The following is a 23,223-nucleotide window of genomic DNA, read 5'->3' as shown; positions in this document are numbered from 1 at the left end:
GAAAGTGAGAATAGGCATTTGCATGGACTTTTGTAGCCGGCATTGCAAGGTATTTACATACCAGATATGCTAAACATTCATATGCCCCTTCATGCTTTGGCTACCATTCCAGAGGACATGCTTCCATGCTGATGACACTCGTTTAAAAAAAAATGTGTTAATTAAATTTGTGACTGAACTGCTTGGGGGAAAATTGTATGTCTCCAGCTCTATTTCATTCACATTCTCCCATATATTTCATGTTACAGTAGTCTCAGATGATGAGTCAGCACATGTTGTTCATTTTAAGAACACTTTTGCTGCAGATCTGACAAAACTCAAAGAAGGTACCAATGTGACATTTCTAAAGATAGCTACAACACTCAACCCAAGGTTTAAGAATTGGAAGTGCCTTCTCAAATCTGAGAAGGATGAGGTGCAGAGCATGCTTTCAGAAGTCTTGAAAGAGCAACATTCCGATGCAGAAACTACAGAACCCAAACTACCAAAAAAGAAAATCAACCTTCTGCTGGTGGCATATGACTCAGATAATGAAAGTGAACATGCATCGGTCCGCACTGCTTTAAATTGTTATCGAGCAGAACCCATAATCAGCATGGATACATGTCCTCTGGAATGGTAGTTGAAGCATGAAGGGACGTAGGAATCTTTAGCACATCTGGCATGTAAATATCTTGCGATGCTGGCTACAACAGTGCAATGAGAATGCCTTTTCTCACTTACAGGTGACATTGTGAACAAGTAGGCAGCATTATCTCCTGCAAATGTAAACAAACTTCTTTGTCTGAGTGTTTGGCTGAACAAGAAATAGGACTGAGTGGAGTTATAGGCTCTAAAGTTGTACATTGTTTTATTTTTGAATTCAGTTATTTTTGTACATAATTCTACATTTGTAAATTCTGTGCACATTTTCAACTTCTGCATATTTTGTCAAAATAACACAATATAATCACACAAGTTTCAATGATTTTTGGTCATTTATTTCAAAATACCTGTCAGCAAATATGTCTGTTACAATACAGACAAAAAAGATTTAGGAATTTTTTTTGACAAGTAGATTCCTTACTAGGCATATTTATACAGAACTCTGAGTAATAATTCATTTAAACTACAAAATAGAACCATATTTCCCGCACCCCTCAGAAGAAGTGCGAAGGCTTGGGGCAGTCAGGGGTAATGGAGGACTGAGGGAGAGGGAAATTATAGCTGGGAAGGAACCTAAGTGTGAACTTGGATGGTTGTTGGGTATGGGTGGGAAAAGTATGGAACAGGTTTTCGGGCGGGGCTAGGAGAGATTACTTGGGAGCTTCCCCCATGCAGACCCTGGCTGACCCCTAGCCTCTCCCATTCAGTCAGGCACATCTGCCCCTATACCCACGTGTCCCTGCACTCCCATGTGTTCTTGCATCCACGTCCACATGTGTTATTCCACTCCCACTCAGACACCCACTCCTCCCTCCCCATGTGGTCTACACCCCCTCCCCATGTGTCTCTGTTCCCCACTCAGCCACCCTTCTGTCCCTGTGTGGCCCTGCACCCTCTTCCCCCATGTATCACTGTGCCCCCACTCAGCTATCTCCCTGTCCCTATGTGGCCCTGCACCCCTTCCCCCGTCCCCATGTGGCCCTGTGCCTCCACTCTCATTCATCCCCTGCCCCAGTCTGTCCTCCCACACTAGCCCTTATGAGCCACTGTCTGATCCCCCAGCAGCCCCACACTGTCTGTCTCCCCATATCCCCTGTCTCCTGACCTGGCCTGACAGGTGCGGTGAAGTAGGCAGGCTCTTTCTCTTCCCTAGCTGGCTGGGACCTGCTGCTCTGTTCTAGTGCCACAGTGCCCTCTGGAAGGCAAAAGGCAGAACTGCAGCAACCTACCGGCAGAAGGTTTTTTCTGTGCAAAAAATTAAAAATATGCGCAGCTCATTAATTATCCATGCACGCAGTGGTGCAGAATTCCCCCAGCAGTAACATGGGATTTTATTGTGCAGCAAGCTGGTGAGCTGTAGATTCGCACCTTGGCTAGTCATGTAGACAACCCCTAAGAGTAACTGCATTTAAATAAATGGGACTGCTTGTGGAGTAAAGTACTATTCTGTGTGAGCAAAGGTATCAGAATTTGGCCCTATGATTAGAGATGGGCAAATAAATCATATAAATATTTTGCGACTATTCTTGAGAATAAAAACTAGTGATCACAAGCACTTTTTTCTGATAATTCATGAAAATTTGGGTAAGTAATTTTTTATTTGCAAAAATGACGGAAAGAAAACCCTGCCAGCACTATCTGAAATGGGATGTCATTTGGAAAAGCTCTTTTTATTATTCATTCAATAGATTTGTCAGTTACAAATAAATATTCATGAAAATTTGTGAACAATAAAAAGAGACTCCTGTTTAGAAAGTTTAGGTCATCCAGTCAGGGAATGTGTGACTTATATGGCCAGTCCTACTGCATGAATAGTGAATAGCAAACACTCAGTGTGACCAAATCAGGAATATCTATAACCCAAAATTTGTTTTAATTAGCTATTCATGACAATTGCCAAAAACAAATAAAAATTGTAAAAGTAATGACCAATTTGTGAATAATTCACAAACACAAAAGGGATCTAAATTCATTCCAATAAATTATTCACAGTGAATAATTTGACATAATGATTCATGTAACAGTATTTGACTAAATTTAAGCACCAGTTTGTTTAGTCCTTGTGCATAAGATATAATATTTATGAACTATACAAGACCCTATTGTGCAGAAGAACATCAGAATGATCTTGTATCATTAATAGACACAAGATGCACTGGTCCCACAACATGCACAAGATGCACTGGGGAAAAAGAGGGGATGCTCCTTTCGGTCTCCACCACTCACAGTAGCGACTCCACTCCAGTCCCCACTCGTTCATTGCCCTTCCTCTTACAAGGTGCGTCTCCCTCAACTGGGAAGCCTTTCCTCTCTTTTACCCACATAGTGCACGAGTTGGTCCTGCAAGAGGTTAGCTCTTGGCGGACTCAGCTGCAATCTGCCGTACAGGAAAAGACTCCCTGTGTGCCAGGTGATGGCACCATTTGACTTGGCCACCCTTCCATCTGGACAGAGGGTTGGCCAGGCCACATTTCAGTGATGTTGTGACCCTGTGTGCCAGGCCACTATCCCACTCACTGAAATTTGGTGCAGCTGCCCCGTAAGGAGGGGCAGCTGGGGCAAATTTCAGTGAGTGGCATTGTAACCATGTGGCAGGAGTGACACTGTGGCAGCCACCAAACTGATTTAATATGGGACTACTGCTTAAAAGTGGTTGGGTCACACCTCCATTTCATGCTATGGAACTGTGAGCAAAACCATTGTGAGGGAGGGGAGGGTGACCACTTGTCTCAAATTGGGCAGGACACTCCCAAAATGCAGAGTACAAGTCCCAGCACCGGGCTGAATGACTCCAGGACGGCATTTGTCCCAGGTTCCTTGTGGCGCTGCTCTGCACCTGCCTCAGGCTCAGGGCCGGTGCCAGCCTCTTCCCAGTGGAAGGGGTGGGGAGGGGAGAGGTGGACCTTACCTGCCCCTTGCCATAAGGCCCCCACCCCCTGCTCCTCCTCTTCCTCCTGAGTCCCCCTTCCCAGGCCAGAAGCTGCCCAGGGAGCCCAGAGGGCAGGAACATGGGCCAGGGGCTGCTCTTGGGCACCCCAGCCCCCTGCCCAGGGCAGGTGGAAGATCTGGGGCTCCCCTTACTTTTGCAGTCCTGAGAGGGTCTAGACATTCACAATGCCTTTACACAAGTGAGTGCAGTGTTCAACACCTCTCAGGGTTAGGCTCTTAGTGACTGTTACCAAAGTGTGTGTGTTTGGGGGTGGTGCGGGGGGAAGTGGGCAGTCGGCTGTCTCCGTGGATGAATAATGGGATATACTGCACCTTTTAACTATAGTCACAAGTTTGAATTCACCCCACCTGGCTTTCCAGCTCAGCCCATTAGGGGCCCTCAGTAGGAATATTTTGGACCCTCCCCTCCCCCACAACACATACTAATTATTAATAGGGGTCCCCTTGAGATGCTTGGGCTTTTACGCAATTGCTTAGTCTGCTTCTGTCTAGTGCTGGCACTGCTCCAGCTCTCACTCTGATCCCTTAGCCTGCATTTTGCTAGTGATATCAAATCAAATAATAAATCTTGTCAGTAAATAACAATTGCAAAATTGTCCTTCTGCAGGGAGTCAGGTAAATTCACTTTTTACTATATTCTGCAGTTTTGCAAAGTTTAAAATGTGGCATTTTTATCTTAAAAGGAACAAAATGTAAATATTAAATACTTTGCAAAATAAAACTGTACCAAATAAATGTACCTACCTAACTCTCTGAAGGCCAGCTCTGTGTTCCATCAAGGTTTCTGTGACTGATGTGACATCAACAGCTTAGGGCACGTTTGGTCTTTGTATTAGTGGGACCTAGCTGAGAGGGAGCAGAAGTTGTGGAACTTAAACTACCACTCCTACCAATTAGCACTCTCACAGTGCCTTACTTTTGTCAGTGCTACACAAATATTAATCCATCGAATTAAATGAGCATTATGTTGACTACCTCTCCTAGAATGGCCATGGGGGACATCCAGCATATTGCTAATGCTGCTGGAATTTTGTCAGAATGATTTGTCGGTCACTTTTTAAAGCAGTTCTTCCCACATGAAGTGCTAACCTGACTTCTGTGAACCGGATGTTTTGCATTGTAGCACTTAGCTAAAAATTGATTTTAAAACATCATACACAAGTGGTACAATCCCATACCTAAATGCTTTACTATTTATCATATTGTGATAGACCCGAGAAAACAAAACCGGATCAATCATGGCACAGAGCCAAGATAACTCAGAAGCTAAAAGTATCATTGCAGGACTCCAATTTCAGGCTTTTGCAATACTATCAGGCTAGCACAGAGCATGAATTCACACCTCTCCCAATGCTCAGACCTAAGGCTCTTGGCCAGCGCCGTCACCCATGAGGGTGGGCTCTCGGAAGGCAAGTGAAAACACCACCACAGCCCCATTGCCTTTAAAGGTAAACATACACATCTTTTGCTTTGACTGCCAGCTCTGACAGCAATAACTTCCAAAAATAAAAAATAGCTTTTGTGGACACATAAATCTTTTTTTTTTCTGCTCAGCAGACTTTATGTAGCTCATAATAGACAGAAATATTCTAATGGCGTCTCCTCCCCCTGCTTTTGTGTCTCAGAGCCAGGCTTCAACATAGTTATTCAAAAAAAGATTTCACACACCAGCTGAATATCTGATGAACTGGTCATCAGGGTACAGAATCATGTTCCAAGACCCTTCACACCATTGCACAGGCTTAACCAGGAGCAAAAGGTACTGTTTGTAACATTTCTGTTCAAGCAGTCAAATCCTGAAGTCCTAGGCTCATTCCCTGTGCAAACAAGGATGACTGTAAAGATCGAGGATTTTGACCAAGATTCTTGGAAGGATCTAATGCAATATAAACACTTCCATACTGTTAATAACAGAAGAATTCCAGAGAAGTTGTGAAACTCCTCATAATGCAAAAAGGTTTATCAAAGCCTTTGGTGTTTGATCCTGCACAAAAGAAAAAGGTAGACAAATATTTTTTCTGACATTGTCCAGGCTTTGTTAGGCAAAAGAGGAAGAAATTCAATGTTGAACTTCAAAAGAGGATACTACAAAGGATTTTTCAATCCTTCAAAGTAAAGTGACTGACAGTGTATTTTCCAAATCTCTTCCCCAGGCTCTTATTAAGGAATCCATAAATATGTCAATATGTGGACGAGCACCTCAAGGTAAATGCATTATAGATTAAATCACATAAAAATTTTCAAATAGCATTAAAAGTTGGCAGCCTGACTTAAATCCACAAAAGCAAGAACATTCAAAGTTAAGACTAAACTTCTGCCTTTCATCCCATCCTGTTGGAAGTACACTTGGCTGGCATGTAAGAGAATCCTTGATTTGAAGTTCTCTCCTGGGTTTATTTTCCTCCTCATCTTTACATTTACTTCTATACTTTCAATGGCATCTACAAAAATCCCTTTTGCCTCATTGAAATGTGTTAACTAGATACAAAGAAACCAATAAATGTACACTGTGATGTAAAGAACAGCTATACCTTGCAAGCAGTGGGGGTAGGGACTCTTTAAAAGTAATGAACCAGTAATTTATAGAGTATATCCCAAAACACACAACTCTAACTTATCCCCACTACACACACAGCTAAAAAGTGAGAAGTTTTTAGAGCAAGTTCACTTGGAATTTTCACAATGAAGCCATGTAGTTATTTAGCACTGGTGTTTCTATAGCTTTAATATGAGAAAATGAATGGTGTTCATCAGTTCCGGCTTCCAGTGAGAACAGTTCAGTGGTGCTATATGTACACTAGGCTGCAATATAAAACGTTGTGCCTTCCTTCACACTTTTCCCTACACTTTGACTAGACTCCACCATGGATGGATAGGCTTCATGTATGTCAAGTGCCCTCCCTTCTCCTTCAGGAAACTTCTGAATATCCACCTGCCTATGAAGCAACCTAGCTATATCAAATCTGTATGAACAGGCTCTTATACCCACTACTCTGCCTAATTTGGAACAAGGACTTGGGTTTCCTACGCCCCAGGTGAGTGACCTTGGCTAATGGCTGTTCTTGTGGTGGTGATGCTGGTGGAGGGGGTCTCTTGATCTCTCTTCCTCCCCCCTTACACATACAGAAATTCCATCCTGGACCATCCAGTTTTGTCAAAACTGAAACATTACCTTGAAAAGTTTGTTTTGATTAATTGGCATTTTCTCACAAAAAACATTTGCTCAAAAAATTCCTGACCATTTCTATTCCCTTATACCTTTAGAGACTGAATCAAAGCCCACGGAAGTTAATGGAAAAACTACCATTGATGTCAGTGGGCTTTGGATCAGGCCCACAGATAGCAAGTGCCTTGAACAGGGCCCCATCAGTGGTTTGGTACAATTTACATAGGGTAGATGTTCATGTAGGGCTCAATCCCGCAAGGTACTGAATACTCTCAAGTCCCATTGACTCCAAAGGGAACTGAGACCATTCACTACCTGGCAGGATCAGGATCTTCACACATTGTAGAAATACAAATAATTTAATAAAACATACCATAAATTCCATTCACTTCAGAAAAATACGATGCATGCCCAACCCCACTTCAGCACTAAAAGAAAAGCTAAGCGGGCACTTAAAATTATTATAAAATTATAATTTTTTTCTTTCTAGACCCACAAGGTCAATACCTGCTTGGACAATAGACTCCTCTTCTGCTGTGATTTCTCAGAATTCACTAGGTCACAGTCACCACAGAACTCTGCTGGAGCACAGACTCAGCCGATGTGGGGTCAGGTAAGTGGTGGTTTTGGTATATATTTTCTCCAGAGTGTCTTTCTAAACATTACCACTTATCCTGTATGAGATTGCAATGATGATAATTAATAATAAAAGGGAAAAAGCTAATACAGTGGCTAAGAGCTGTGACATGGTAGAACAAGTACGATAAAGTAAATAACTCACCAAAGTGCATATGGTGGACATTGATGGAGGTTTATAAATGCTTTGGGTGCTTGACTTGCTATATCACTGCTGGTCCGATGCTGTGTTGAGGTAATGACGATCTGATGAAATGTGAACGTTTCACTAGGATCACAATGGAATATGCCAGAACACTGGTACATTAGGCCACACGAAAAGCATATTTTGTCTGATACACTTGTACATAAAGTAGCAAAGAGGCCGTTAAAAGATGCAGTGGCAAATTCCCTTTCCTTCACCCATGGAAAATTTGTTCTCCATTTTTCAGACCAAGCTCATTGCTAGATGAGACAGTTGCTTTTTCGAGAAAATTCTACTGTTCAGGCACGGACACAGTGGTCTCATAAGATCAAGAATATTTTCCAGATTTTTTTAATAGACCAAATTGTTTTGTTTTTATTTTATCCTGAAAAAACAAGTTCCCAAGAAACTACTGATTACTGTAGATTTTTAAATTTTTGAGCTTTTATGCATTCTAAACCGGAAGGATCATTTTTCATAGAAAAGAATTTGTTCCACTTTAAGCCACTCTCTTTCAGTCCAAAAGATTTGAAATACTCACAAATCATGGAAACTGAGTCTTTGCTTAGAAACAGATGTGTCAAGGATTTATTTCTATTAAGCATATCAGGCAGATGTTTAGTGCATGCGAATGAGACGTACTAATCTGATTTCACATTTTTGAAATAAACTAAGCAGTCCTAACTTTGTTCTCTATAACTGGAAGGCCTTTAGGTATCCCAGCCTGAAGAGGTTATTCACAGCAATACAGGAATTAATAGCAGTTTAAAACTGGATTCACTCAGTTACACATTATTCACAGTTTTAATCTACTTCACCATTAGGCTAATTGGCAAGATACAGATAAAACATATCATATTCTCACCTTTTCAATCCATCATCTTGTCATTGTTACTCTGGGGCCTGTATTTTGAACAGACAGGAATAGTACCCTGCACGGTGGTGTGTCTTGTGCTTTTTCTAAAATTAAATACGCAGTTGGGAGTTAAATTAAGGTCTGACCTCGTACAACTGTAACATAAGCAGACTCCACCCCACAGGAAAGTATTATGCACGACTTCTCTAGAATCTCATCAAAAGTAACATGAGGTCTGACTGGTATAATAAGATTATCTGTGCTTGATTGGTTCAAACAGCTCTTGTTAAGAAAATAAATGATCTGCCAATTTAGACGCACTAGCTGTATTAACAAAATTTACTAACATATATACATATAGTTAAAAAGAAATAAAACCAAGAAAGGTTTAGCTGTTGTACAAATATTTAGTCTTCTACAGTGACAGATCTTGTCACATCGCTATGTGCCACAAAATAGCTCCCAATCTCTCATTTATTCAAACTTTTGTAGACATGGTGAGCCTGATGTGATGCCAAGATTTACAGATTCCATGATAGCCAATCCTAGTCTTTTAATAATTTCCATTTTAAAACAGAAGCTGGAGACACAGCATCATAGTCAATGCTGACAAGTCTGACCAAGAAGCTCTGAGTAATGCCATCAAGGATATTAGTATCTAGCAAGTTAAACCACAGCCACAGGGTGAGTGGCAAACTGGATTTTTTCTCCACTTAATTTATTTACCTACAAAAACACAGCTCAGATGCAGATTGAGTTAAATCCTGGTTATTTTATTATCCATGTATCCAGCTATAGTTATTGAGGCACAAGTGACTAAACTAAATTCATCCCAGATTAGACCACAGGCTAAGGACCGTATCTCTGCCTTTCCTTTAACCACTCTAATCAAATGAATTTTATTAGATTGTAAAATGAGGGTGAGACAAATTGTCATAGCTCCATTGCCCCGTCTTCATATGTGTTTGTACGGTATAAAGAACAATGGGGTCCCCATTCTAAACAGGGACTCTGGGCACTACTGCAACATACATAAACTAATAATAATAAATTTTGTTCACAGTGACATACCTTGCCCATGTTACTTGACCAAGTGTGGTGAGGTTCCAGAGACACCATTCAGTATGATGGACAGGTCTAGTGCAGAGAACCTTCCCTACAGTGGGCTTAGAACAAGCTGATAGTAAGGGAAAAAAAATTCTCATTTGAGAACACAGACATGTTCTTATTGTTGCTGACCCCTGAATCCACTAATTCCCTTCTTGTCACATAACCATAACCCCATGACCAGCACTAGTACATATGCATAATACAAGGATAATGCAGACTTTTTTCTCTTTTAAATTGAAAAACTACATCCGGTTTTGCAGTTTATGTACACACCTGGGGTCTGAGTCTGATTTCACAATGGTTTAAATCAGCAGTAATTTCATTAAAGTTAATTTAATTTCATTGGATTTAATACCAGTATAAGTGAAATCAGAATCTCAGCCAGAGTCCTGCATTGGCAAATATGGATAAATTGAGATAGTTTGTAAGAATTTACATCTTGGGGTCAATTCACAACAGAAAGGCTATGCTCAGGCCTCCTTATGATGGTGTTAATTTATTGTGCATTGAGAATGTATAAGATAGTCAACACAGATAACTCATTATTGAGACAACAGATAAATTATAATCTAGAGGCTTTTTAAAGTACTGGTAGATGATTATTGCAAGTACTTTACTCACTTGCTAGACTTTATGTATTTACAGTCCTGTAATGTAAAAATCAATTTGTTCCGTTAATGCTGGATGACTATTGTGCAAAATGAGTCAGAAAGTCAGGAATGTGGCCGAACATATGAATTTCCACCTTACCTACAGTAGCATTATAGAGAAGTTCATAGAAGCAGCTAAAACATGAGACATTCCCAGTGTTTCCATGTTGAAGTTTCTTAAACAGCTCCCATGTAGAAGCTAGGCCAGCTTTCATGTAGTTGGGCAGCACTGCAAAATTATATTCAGATATACTATGAAAAATAGAGTGACGCATAATGAATGGATAAAGTGAGTAGTGAGTTAGTTAAGTGAGGAAGCAAAGTTAGCTGTTTTTCTCCGTCTGTCCTTAGTAAACAAATTTATAGTGGCATAGCTCAGTCCTGCACAAAAATACCCATATAGGATCGTTTTCAGATCTAGGGAGGCTGTTTTGGGCCCAGTATCAAGATATCTAATCCAGAAATAACTGATTTGAACTTGTTACCAACACTATTTACATCAAAATAATTGAAGCAGGGATCCCTGCAGTGTCATTCTGGACCCCAAATCTTAAACAATTCTTTTCCATGTTCTCAGCAGTGCATTTTGATGTATTCCAAATGTATGTAAATAATGCTTTGATTCATTAGCTAATATGATAACTATCAAACTGTAGGTATCACTAAGTGCTTCCAAAAAACATATAAAACACTTTTCAGAGACATAAAATGTTATTAATGTCCCATCTTGCACAGAGAATGCACCTGCCATAAACACACAACCCTATCACCCTCAAGGCCTTATCCAAGTAAAAGAAAACCACCCATTGGTTGCAAAGGCTTTTGGATCAGGTCCTAAGAGCTTGGCTCGGATCTCACAGAAGTCAGTGGAAAAACCCTCTTTGACTTTATTGGGACCAAGAACTGGCCCGACATATTCAGTCATCACAACAGAGAGAGCTTGGAATAGGGTGATCAGACAGCAAATGTGAAAAATTGGGACGGGAGGGGGGGTTAATAGGAGCCTACATAAGAAAAAGACCCCAAAATCAGGACTGTCCCTATAAAATTGGGACATATGGTTACCCTAGCTTGGAAGGCAGTTCTGGTGTTCACCAAAAATTATGTATTGCATTCGAGGGGGTTCCATAATTTTCCATGTTTGTTTCAGTGTTACAAAGGGTGAGTCTTGAAAATCACCCAAAGTGTGTTATATAAATTATGGACAGCCCCAGACTCCAGTGGCACACGTCAAGGAGCATCCCAAGGGAAGAGCCCTCCTTTGAGCGTCCGCCGCTGACAGCCCTGGAAACACAGTACTAGAAGCACTTCCGTAGGGCCCCAGTGACTGGTGGCAGGGACACAGCGGAGCGGCCGCTTACAGAACCACATCATCGCTTGTCTCTCGCTGGCACGGGGATTGTCAGTGTCACCGGCAGGCCGCTGGCGATGGGGCAAGTGGAGACCCCCTGCCCTGCAGGTTTCAGAGTAGCAGCCGTGTTAGTCTGTATTCGCGAAAAGAAAAGGAGGACTTGCGGCACCTTAGAGACTAACCAATTTATTTGAGCATAAGCTTTCGTGAGCTACAGCTCACTTCACCCCATGCATTCAGTGTGTTCACGGGGCTGTGGGCGTGTCCGTGGTGCTGGGGGCTGAGATCCCCATCACGCGGCGTGTCCAGGGGGCCGCGATTCCCCTGTCACACGGCGCGTCCAGGGCTGACACAAGCCGGCTCGCTCCAGAGCCCCCCCAGCAGGCCCCATTCTCGCTTCGTGACACCGAAATAGCGTCATTTCGCGTGCGGCCGGACAGCCCTCCTGCCGCTGTGACTCCCCCTCCATCCGCCAGAGGGCGCCAGACACAGGCGCAGCGCTGTACAGGCCACTCATGGCCTCGGCCGCTGAGCGCAGGTAGCGCAAGTTCATTTTGTTACTGACTCTTTGCGCCGAGAGCATGCGCATTCCCCATGCTCTCAGATCCTCCATTCGCAGGCCCGCCTCACTCAGAAACGGCGCATGCGATTACCGTGCCGCATACGCACGCGCACTCAGACGCAGAACTCCCACAGCCTCGGTCTCAGGCCCGGCCTTTTTGGCGCATGCGGCTTTCAGCTTCCACCGGCTTGTCCTCTAACCAACAGCCCAAAGACATCACGAGGCGCATGCGCGTTTTTGGTCCGTCCCGGGCGGTTGGCGTGAGGGGTGTACTGCTTGGCCGCAGCCATGGCCGGGGCGCTGAAGAAGGTGAGGGCCCGGGTCGTGGGCTTCTCCTGCACCGCCACGCCCGGGTCCCTGACGATTCCCTTCCCGTAGGGCTGGGCGCATGGCCGGTCCCCCGGGGCTGCTGCGGGGCGGCTTCTCCCCGCCCAAGCCTAGGGGCTGCGCCCATCTCCCGCGCGGCGGTGCCTGCCTGGGCAAGGTGGTGCCTGGGCTGATGGTGGTGGGCCTGGTGAAACTCTCCCCCCTCCGCTTCCGATCGGAGCCAAGGATCCTCGGGACGCGCCGAGCAGCCAGCGCTGGCAAGGGCCCTTCGCAGGGACAGTCCCCGACGCTGACAGCTCCGCGGGTGCTGGCTGCTCGTTTTGCTTTGGGAGCAAAACAGAGAAACAGCCAGTCTGAGAGCCGGGGAAGAAAGCGTTAATTCTACACACTGCTTAACGTGAGCTGCCCCCCCGCCCCCCTTCTCCGCGTGTTTGTACACAGTGCACCCGTCGCCGTGCTAGCCCGGGATCATTATGTTGCTAGGGGCGTGGATTTTGGGTGACATAGTTATACTGAACTAATCCCTTATGTAGACAGCGCTATGTTGGCAGGAGAGCGTCTCCCATCGACATCGCTACCACCTCTTGGGGTGGTGGATTAAGTATGCGGATGGGAGAAGTGCAGCTGCTGTGCTGTAAGTGAAGACAAGCCCTCAGCAAAGGGAGATGGAGCATCTTGGCCTGCAGCTCCCAGGATATGCATGGGTTTTTGTTTTTTTTTAATCCTTAACTCCACATTTTGTAATTCCCATGATGTGCTTCCGTTCAGCTGAAGTTATGAGTCAATAGTGTGTATTACAAAAAGACTTGAAATAAATGCATTCACTTACTAAATGTGTTCTGTTTGTGCAGACCACTGGGCTCGTGGGACTAGCTGTAGCTGAGACGCCTCACGAGGTATGTTTCAAGTATATCTAGTTGAAATGGACTGAAAATCAGAGTATTCACTTGTTTTGCTTGACTTATGTGTATATTTTAAGTATCTTATGATCCTACAGCGAGAACAGTTATTTGAAATCCAAAATTTGACCAGCTCCAAAACTTTGTTTGATGGAGAATATTGGCTATGGTCTGGAAAGGTTTTCTTTTACAAATAAAAAAGGCAGATCTTTTGCAGATGTTTTTTGTTCTATAAATATAAAAATTTAACTTGGTAGTTGCTTCTTGGAAACAATTAATTTCCAAAATCACCTTACGGTAAGGCCTTTTTCTGAGGAAACATGAAGTAGTAATATTTTTCTTTGTAGAGCCCTAAAATGGTGAAAAGAACTGTGTAACTTACCAGATGGAGTGCAACTATTTAGGTTTGGGGGATTGTAAATGTAATTATTATTCCACATACATAGATTTTCCCAGATCAAATAATAGATTCTGCAGCTCGATACTAATCTTACTGTAATATTTAATACCTGATCTACGGGGCAGGAGCGGTGTCTAGATTGTAAACTCTTTCGAGCAGGGACCCACATTTTGTTAGGTTTGTATAGTGCCCAGTGCAGTGGGGCCTTGGCTCAAGACTGTAGCTCGTAGGCATTACTGTAATACAAAGAATACATCTCTTGATAATTCTCACTGGCACTCCTAAGGAAGTAGCTTGCTAGTTCATCTAGGACAAAGGCCCCCACTGTGAGGGATAGGCCCCCCTGGGGCGGTGCTGAGGCCCACGCCATCTCCCATGAAGGGGGTGGGGAGAGAGCAACACTCAACTCTGCTTCTGGCCCCCAGCTGCCAGCTCTGCTCCTGGCCCTGCCCGGGACCCCCAGCCTGCCCCCGTGCCCTTGGCCTCCCCCAGCTGTGGCCTCAGCCTTGGCCCCCTTACCCGTCTGCGTTTCTCTCCCCCCCCCCCCCCCGAAGCAGCAGCTCCGCTCCTGGCTGCGGGCGGGGGACAGGCAGGGATAAGAGGGGGCACAAGGTAAAAGTTTGGGGGCCACTGACTTATGACATTTTTCCACTACCGAATTTGAAAGAACTCTTTGATTGTTTAATATCACAGCAATCCCATATCTTTCTCTGAAACATTGAAATTTTCAGACTACACAATAATCCCACTAGGGAGAGATCATGCCAGTGCCGCTGCTTGTGTTGCTTGGAGTATAAAACTAACAGGAGTATAAAACTAACTCTTACAGATAAAGAGCCATATCTACAGGGCTGTCTGACAACTTCTAGGAGCGTAAATTTATTTCAGATTTTAATTTATAACAATTTGAGTCATAAACTCATCAGGGCTTCAATTAACCCCTTGGTCTTAACACACTGTTTTCCTTCTCTTTTCCTGCTGTTGTCTGTATAATCCTGCTTCTGCTCCTTGCCCTTACCTCCAGTTTCCCACTCCTATTCCTTCCACTCAGAAATTACCCTGTTGGTTCCACTATCCACCTTCTACTACAGCCCAATCTCATCTGTTTCCCAACTGCTGCGAATTTTTTCCTAACCCGTGAAGTTTCTTAAAAACATGCTGAGAGTGTTTATCCAAATCCACAGACTTTTCTACTGATGAATGTAAATGAAATCATTCTACTCTTGGCAGGGGTAACAGGTGCCCTTTTTAGTGTACTCTGGGGGGAGGGGGGAAGTGGCTATATCTTTTGGCTTTGATGATTTGCCTTTTTTTTTTTCTTTAAGGCTTTGTGCCGATTAACATCTCTGAGATAGATTAAAGGCCAAATCTTGAGAACAAATTAAAACATTCACAGCACAGTTCATGAAGAAAGTCAAGAAGATTAGCAAGGTAGTTTTATACTCTACAGTTGAGTCCAAACTGGAACCCCGAATTGAAATGCATCCTGGCCCAAACCCAGGTCAGAATCCTGCACTCAAACCCAGCTACTTTATTGGTATAGCCAGTGTGAATTTGAATGCTGCAGTTCTCTATATTTTACTTTGTGGGCTTGTAAATTATTTAAATATTTCTGTTAACAGTCATTTACTATTTACACACTTGCACCTTTCTTCCAATCATTTCAGCACCTGAGGATACTGTATACAAAAATTCTCGCTGCTCTGCAGGACATCCCCAAAGATGCAGCATATAGGAAATACACTGAACAGATTGTAAATGAGCGGTTTAACATGGTAAAAACAGTAAGTATAGCACTACTTGTAAATATTTTATATGCAAAGTTTGTACAGCAAAGACTATAGTATTCTCAAAATCTCAGTTTATCTTCAAAGAACATATAGAAGTTATCTGTTTCAGGGAGATGATCACGGTCACATACTGTTTCTGATTACATAAACTACTACTTTTTTGTGTATTTAACTAGAAAATAGCAATGGTGTCTTATCACTGATTTCTGCTAAAAATAGAAATAGAAAGTAGTTATCTGAAGATTTGCAGAATAGCAGACTTCCAGGTATTTTATTTTATTTACACTCACTCACTCTTTTACCAAATGCACTATTTTAGCTCTTGCTGTTCAACATTTTTGGAACAACCACTTTTCCATTGGGTAGGGTCAAATAGCTCGTTCTAGTGTTGCAGTCTTGCTTTTGTTTGACTACAGTGACTTGTTGAAAGGATGAGTATCTTATTTCTCCAGAAAGCTATGATCCCACTTTCCGTCGACAATCTGCGGTACAACAGAATGCTATTTTTGCTTCTCTGTACATCTGAATTGCAGTAAAATAACTTTTGGGGGGTATTTGACTTTCTTTATATTGTCAATGAGACATTGCTTATAGCAGGAAATCATGTATTCCTGTAGTGTAAAATAGGTCACCTTGAAGCTAACTCATCTGAGTGGTTACATTTAGGAAGAATTGGACACTGTATGATCTATTTTAAGTTATGTCTTTAAGTTCTGCACTTGATATTTTAAATTACCTGAATTCACAGGAACCTAATGTGGAAAAACTAGAAGACAAAATGAAAAGTGGTCAGATAGAAGAAGTGATAATACAGGTAAAGTTGCATATTGTTTAAAAATGCCTTTGCTGAAAGGCAACAACTAGATATGAGTGCTTTCTTTGCTCTTCTGTGAAAAGAGAAATGACAAGCATTAACAGTATATTAAATATATAATAGCAGCATGCCTTTTCTAAACAGACATTATTTTCATCACAGAAGGAAGTGAATGTGCTTTGCCTGATCCATATGTGCATGGAAGTAGAAAGTACTTTTAGCTATTTAAGATTCAGTCCATGTACTGTATTAGCTCTTGTAACTGTGAGGATGGTCTCTACAAGAAGACTACATATGACTAACCACTGAAGGAAGCCACCAAAGAAAGTAATAGATTCTCCATCTTTTGATGTTTTCAGATCAAGGCTGGATGCCTTTCTGGGAAATAATCTTTAGCCAGATACAAACTATTGAGCACAGTTTGGGGATAACTGGGTGAATTAATAGGCTGTGTTATGCAGGAGGTCAGACTAGATCAGGGATCGGCAGCCTTTGGTACGTGGCCCGTCAAGGAAAGCCGCTGGCAGGCTTGGGCGGTTTGTTTACCTGCAGCATCTGCAGGTTCTGCCGATCGCAGGTCCCACTGGCTGCGGCTTGCCGCTCCAGGCCAATGAGGGCTACGGGAAGCGGCATGGGTCGAGGTATGTGCTGGCCACCACTTCCCGCAGCCCCCATTGGCCTGGAGCAATGAACCAGGCCAGTGGGAGCTGCGATCGGCCGAACCTGCAGACACTGCAGGTAAACAAACCATCCTGGTCTGCCAGCAGCTTTCCCTGATGGGCTGCGTGCCAAAGGTTGCCAATCCCTGCACTAGATGATTTAGTGGTCCTTCTAGCCTTAAACTCTCTGAATAAAAATGACACTTTCTACCAGCCTTTGGTTCAAGCAAGGTCAAGAAAACTAAAAGAAGGAACTTTTTTTTCTTCAAGATATGGCAAAATCAGATCCTAATATTTAACATCAGATATTAAGTACTGAATAGTAAAGATGACTGATTTTTACCCTAAGGCAGAAATGATGCAACTAAAAGGAAAAACTAGTAAACTTCCCTGATCCCACATTAACATACTGTTCCTCCATGAACTCTTTCAGTTACTTTCTCTAATAACGATCCTTTGCACTGCAACTTATTTGACAAACCTTACATTAGTGAAGGTCAGAGTCCTTTATCTTATGGGAAGTATGCGCTAATGGTTGAATTTTGCTCTCAGATTTGCAGACGGAACTCCTAATGATTGGAGTTGTGTACTTAGGACTAAATATTGCTTTCAAGTGTGGGAAATCCTACTATAGAATAGCAGTTTCTGAGATCAAAATTGCTGACAGCTTGTGTTATATGGGAACTGAAAAGTACATTGATTTCAATCATAAATGTGACTAGAAACTATATATTTTTAAAAAATTAACTCGTTGCGGGGTTGTGCTGAATGTCTAAACAGTGAATGAGAAGACTGTTTAGCAACAGTGTACTGTAAAACTCTCCTCACCTTCTGGTCCTCTGAAGCTGCAGATAACCAGTTCTTGCTTAATGACATTATGGCATATGTTGTTCGGGAGGTTTTCAGTCAAGAAAGTTGTGAGGTTTTTGAACTGTGGAACACAGTTATACAAATTACTTTTTGTCCCAAAGTGTTATCCTCTTGATGGCATATATTTTTTAATAGTGGGCAATACAGTAATAAAAAATAAGTGCTTAATTAACCACCCTCAACCCCAATTATTCAGTTAGGTTGGCTCTGTTCTCCAGCAGATTCTATGGTGGTTGTGACATTATCAGCATAATATATGCCAGGAGTAGTTTCCAACCTTAGTGAGTTGAAGTTGCTCAACTGTGGAGGGCCTACCTACTTTTTCTATTCTCACATGTCTTTTTGTCTAGTCTTACTTCAGTCCTCTTTATATTTTTGAGGATTTCCATCCCCCTGTACTAACTTTCTCTGCCACTTCCCTTCAGTCTGTTTCCTACATCTTTCTTCCTTTATTCTTGTGGATTTTTTTTCCCCTCCCCTCTTCTCCTCCCCTCTTCATATTTCTTCTGTCTACTCCTGGGGAAATTCTGCACCTAAAAATTCTGCACACAAATTCTACATATTTTGTCAAAATAACACTATATAATCAGGACAGTTTCAAGTATTTTGGTAATTTATTTCAAAATACCTGTCAGCAACTGTTTGTAAGAATACAGACACCCAAAAAATTCCTCCAGGAGTACAGAGTTAAAGAAGATCCTGTTTGTTTCTCTGCCCCCCCCCCTCCAATCCCTTAGAGCCCAGCAGGGGGCCGGAGACGCCCCCCCATCCCCCAGAGCCCAGCCATGGTTCTCCCCCCAGCCCAGACACTCGTGTCCCCTCCTTCCCCAGAGCCTTTCTGTGGGGTGCCCCCGCAGCCCAGAAACCCCCACCCCCTAGAGCCCAGCTGCAGAGCACATCCCACCCAGACACTCGTACACATCCCCCAGAGCCCCGCTATGGGCCCCCACCAGTCCAGACACCCGCACACCCTAATCCCCAGAGCCTGGGAAGCCAGAGGGAGAAACAGCCTGATGCTGGGTCCTGGGCTAGTGTGTCACCCCCTTCTTTCAGGGCATGCTGGGAACTGCAGCTGCCAGGAACTGTCCAGCTCCTCCTTCCTTCCTCCCCACCCCGGCAGTATCTTCTACTTGCAACAGTTCTGCAGCCCATTTCTGTGGCGGAGAAAAGGGAAATTCAACACTCTCAATGTACAAATTCTGCATGCACAGTGGCACAGAATTCCCCCAGGAGTATCTGTCCTACCCACATATGAACCCTAAGAGGGATCCATGCTTGGCTTAGAGGAACAATATTAGTGCTCAAGTACTCCTGTGGGCCAAAGAGGAGAAGTGTAGTGCTTGAGCAACTTTTCCTGCTTATGTTCTCTGACTGCATGATCATGATGGAGGAGGGAGGGAAGACAGGAAGGTGGGTGGTTTAAAAAGAGGTGTTGGTCATTCTTTGCTCTTCAGTTAGGAAGCACTTTTGCAGTGGGGTTGGGAGTATGGAATCTTTGCTGACTCCTTCTCTTTTGGGTGCCAGTCAGACAGGAAAGGTGACGGAGCAGCCCTTGGAGCCTGGAGTTTCTCTGTGAATTGTTTCCCCCCACAGATGTGGGTTGAGTTGCTCTGGTGATTACATGGAGCTAAGACCATTTCTGCCCTTGGAATGGTCTTGAACTCCTTTTAGGCGACCTGACCCACAGTTTGGGAAACAATTTGCTGCAGTGTCACTTGGAGTGGGTGTTGAGTAGTCTGATCTTGGGTTGCCAGGGTAAAGGTATGTTTGTAATTAATTATCTTATTCATGCTATTTGGGGTTATATAATATAATTCTACAATTTGTTTTAATTTAGTTGTAAATTGGCCTTAATTCAACAGCTGATTAATCTCCTTTTACAAATGGACTGTAAATTCTTCAAGACAGAGGAATCTTTTTGTTATGTTTGTATAGCACCTACCTTGGAGCCCCCTAGGAATTACTGCAATACAAATAAGCATTTATGTTTTCTGCTTGCCTTTAAGAGCAGTTGGGTTGCTGCTATTCTGTTTTTATTCAGTTTTTTTCTCACTCGTGTTCAACTAATCAAATTATTAATCTGCAAACATCTAGATATTTAAAGTAGAGGTTCTGTCCCAAATAGAGAACTCTTGTTATGTCATGAGCAGTATATTCGTACAATAGCTATAGTTAGGGCCCTACAAAATTCACCATGAAAAACGCATCACAAACCATGAAATCTGGTCTTTCCCCATGAAATCTGGTCTTTGTGTGCTTTTTCCTTCTACTACACAGATTGACGAGGAGACCAGCATTTCTCAAATTGGGGTCCTGACCCAAAAAGAGGTTGGGGGGGGGGGTTCGCAAGATTATTTTGGGAGAGTTGCGGTATTGCCACCCTTACTTCTATACTGCCTTCAGAGCTGGGCAGCCAGAGGGCAGTGGCTCTTGGCTGGGCACCCAGCTCTGAAGACAGTGCCCCGCCAGTAACAGTGCAGTAGTAAGGGTGGCAATACTGTCCTTACTTCTGCACTGCTAGTGGCAGCAGCTCTGCCTTCAGAGCTGGGTGCCCGGCCAGCAGGCGCTGCTCTCTGGCCACCCAGCCCTGAAGGCAGTGCCGCCACCAGCAGCAGTGCAGTAGTAAGGGTAGCAGTACTGCAACCCCTCTACAATAACCTGGAGACTCCCCCCACAATTCTTTTTTTTGGTCAGGACCCCTAGAATTGCAACACGGTGAAATCTGAGATTTAAATATTTAAAATAATGAAATTTACAATTTTTAAAATCCTATGATTGAAATTGACCATGAATTTGGTATGGCCTTAGGTATAGGGTAGGTAGAAATGCAAATTTCTGCATTTTCTTAATTTACCTGCAGTGCCATTCTACTTACTCCTGTAAATTTGAACTCTATCATAATTACAGTGAGCTTCATTGACTGTTCAGATATGAGAATAGAATTTATGGCTTTGCTTTGTGATCCATTGGCCCAATGGCTGAATTGCTTGCAAAGCATTCTAGATGGAACTTTGTTATTCGAACAGCTTGTAAATTCATAAAATATGTTCTCCAATTATAGATTAATCAGACTTAGATCAATATCTCAGAATATAATTAAAATTAAGAATCTCTTGTATATTTTTATCGACAGGCTGAAAGTGAGCTCTCTCTGGCAAGAAAAATGGTACAGTGGAAACCATGGGAGCCTTTAGTTGAAGAACCTCCTACTGACCAATGGCGATGGCCAATATAATAGTCAGCGTTATGTCTGTAACTATTTGAGAATCGAAAAAAACACTTAATTAAATATTATATCATGTTACTGAAAATTGTTTGTCTTTAACTTAAAGAAAATAGCTTTTTTTATATGATTTGTTTTGCCTCAATATCTATTTACATTTAGCAGGATGTAAAGGTCCTGTCTGACTTTCTTACAAAAATGCTTTACTAAAACTTTGTTAAGCTATTGGGCAATATGATTATTTTCTTTCCTAGTTTGCTGATTAAAAATATATTTAAGTAGAAACAGAAACTTTCTTCTGTGTAATTACCCTTCTTTTCTTGTCTGATCCACTTCTTGACATTTTATCACCATGGAAGCCAATTTTCATGTCTCAGACTCTGGATTGTGGCTACACTGAACTGGCTAAGGCAAGAAGAGGAAGGGGTGAACTGGATTTTACATAAATGCTTAATGATCAGCCGTGGTGAGATAAATACAGATAAAACTCTGTGTCCGTTTGATACTTTTGATTAAATTGGAAATTTGTAAAGTTTTGGAAGTCACTCTGGGGAAAAGGCAAATAATAAAAAACAAGTCTGCAACCAAAGTTATATAACTAATGGAGGCAAAAAGTACTAAGCTTAAAGTTCCACTACCCTTCCACACATGTGAATTTTGTTTGATAGTGTGCTGTTAATTTTTAAGGATTTAGAGACTTGGAGAATCACTGGGGATAATCCTAGAGTATACAAATGCATCTATAACTCAGCTAATGCTGTGTTGATTGTAAACTGACATATAGCCTTCAGATACAAGACCTTGACGTTCATAATTGAGAGTTTGGGCCGGATTGTTTTTCCTGTTGACTTAAATGGGAATAGAGTAAGCCCATTTGTGAAGAAAAGATTTCAATGTGCGTAATAAACCTGTAGAGTTCAACATTGAAAATGCCCTGTATAACAGTTAGAAATCACAACGATCAAAGCTGAGGCTATTTTTATTCATTCTATTTTATTCAGTATCATGATCCAAGTAATGCTTTCAAGTTTGCACGTGACCTATAGCCTCTGAGGAACAGTATGTGAGCTAACAATGCAGTTTTATACAGAAGAAGTCACAGTGAGCATCAAAGATTTAGATTAATAGACTGCCAGTACAGTCATATGTAAAACAGCTAGTTTCGGAGAGGCTATTTCCTTAACTAAATACTGTTGTATTTAGGGACTTGAATAATGTTGCAGGAGAACTCTGATCTGCAGTTCATTGTGCAGATACCATGAAGTTAGCAAGCAGGATGCACTGTGCAGTTAAGTACATAAAAAATTGTTCTTACTGCTACGTGAACATTGGTGAATACTTACTTGAAATCTGTGCCCAGTTCTGATCCACAGGCTTTCTAAAATGTGAATGTTGAAGGGATAGGAGTGGCATACAGGAAAACCAGGGGACCAACTGAAACTTCTCAAATTTTGGATAACAGTTCTTCACATAAGCAAAGACTACAACTAAGATCCGAAAACATTGGGTAGTTATGTGGAACTTATTTCACCTTAATGGTATATACTAAGGCAGTTGACCTCTTGCGGGGGATAATTAACAAGCCCAAAGAAAAAGTCAGTGATAGAGGCATTTTCAGCGTGGCTTAGGATATGGTGAAGCTAGAACTCTGTACACAGTATGCATGTTTCACTTGCTAAGCCACTTGATTAAACTGTTCTTCCCAATGCACCCCCCACCCTTGTTTTGCAAAAGCTATTTGTTTTATTCCCATTTTAAAAAAATACATAAACTGAGAAGTTTTAGCACTGCTGTTTAGAAGAGCATTATTACAAAGGGTTGGAATCCCTGCTATGGCAATTGATTACGAATAAATGCTATTAGACTTGAAAGCTAAAGTAATGGATTGTCTACATGGCTAGCTTGTGCACTGTATTATTTTCAGTATAAGTATTTTCAGGTAAGGAGTAGCAACTGCATATGTGAAATATTTCATGTACTATTTTAAGCAAATTATCAGATTACACCAGTAAACTGACATTGACTGGGACCCTGCTTTGAGTTGATATTCCTACAAAAATAAGAGCTCCAGAATGCTGAGGATTCCAGGAGGCTGTGGGTTATGAAGTAACAGTTCATTTGGTGTTGCCCAA

At 42.4% G+C, this 23,223-nt stretch overlaps 3 protein-coding genes across 4 annotated transcripts in view; 2 read left to right on the top strand and 1 right to left on the bottom strand.

Moving 5' to 3' along the window:
- The window catches only part of ASB15 (ankyrin repeat and SOCS box containing 15), a 35,108-nt gene extending 27,557 nt beyond the window's left edge, over nucleotides 1-7,551 (bottom strand). The window contains exon 1 of the mRNA XM_073331705.1: nucleotides 7,542-7,551. Coding sequence (XP_073187806.1) covers nucleotides 7,542-7,551 — 10 coding nt within the window. The remainder of the gene's footprint in view (nucleotides 1-7,541) is intronic.
- Nucleotides 7,552-12,269: 4,718 nt separating this feature from the next.
- On the top strand, nucleotides 12,270-21,382 carry NDUFA5 (NADH:ubiquinone oxidoreductase subunit A5). 2 transcript variants are annotated; one of them, XM_073328238.1, is made up of 5 exons: nucleotides 12,294-12,418; nucleotides 13,288-13,332; nucleotides 15,403-15,519; nucleotides 16,274-16,339; nucleotides 21,002-21,382. In XM_073328238.1, exons 1-5 carry the CDS (start codon nucleotides 12,398-12,400, stop codon nucleotides 21,101-21,103), a joined length of 351 nt encoding a protein of 116 aa, XP_073184339.1. In that variant the 5' UTR covers nucleotides 12,294-12,397; the 3' UTR covers nucleotides 21,104-21,382. The 2 variants fall into 2 exon arrangements, with proteins under 2 accessions (XP_073184340.1, XP_073184339.1); XM_073328239.1 differs by lacking the exon at nucleotides 16,274-16,339 and having other exon boundaries at nucleotides 12,270-12,418.
- Nucleotides 21,383-21,488: 106 nt separating this feature from the next.
- IQUB (IQ motif and ubiquitin domain containing) overlaps nucleotides 21,489-23,223 on the top strand; it is a 62,662-nt gene continuing 60,927 nt past the window's right edge. The window contains exon 1 of the mRNA XM_073328230.1: nucleotides 21,489-21,557. Coding sequence (XP_073184331.1) covers nucleotides 21,538-21,557 — 20 coding nt within the window. The 5' untranslated portion in view covers nucleotides 21,489-21,537. The remainder of the gene's footprint in view (nucleotides 21,558-23,223) is intronic.

This window comes from Lepidochelys kempii, chromosome 1, assembly GCF_965140265.1.
Source record: "Lepidochelys kempii isolate rLepKem1 chromosome 1, rLepKem1.hap2, whole genome shotgun sequence".
NCBI classification, from domain to species: domain Eukaryota; kingdom Metazoa; phylum Chordata; order Testudines; family Cheloniidae; genus Lepidochelys; species Lepidochelys kempii.
This window is presented reverse-complemented; position numbering and strand designations above follow the sequence as displayed.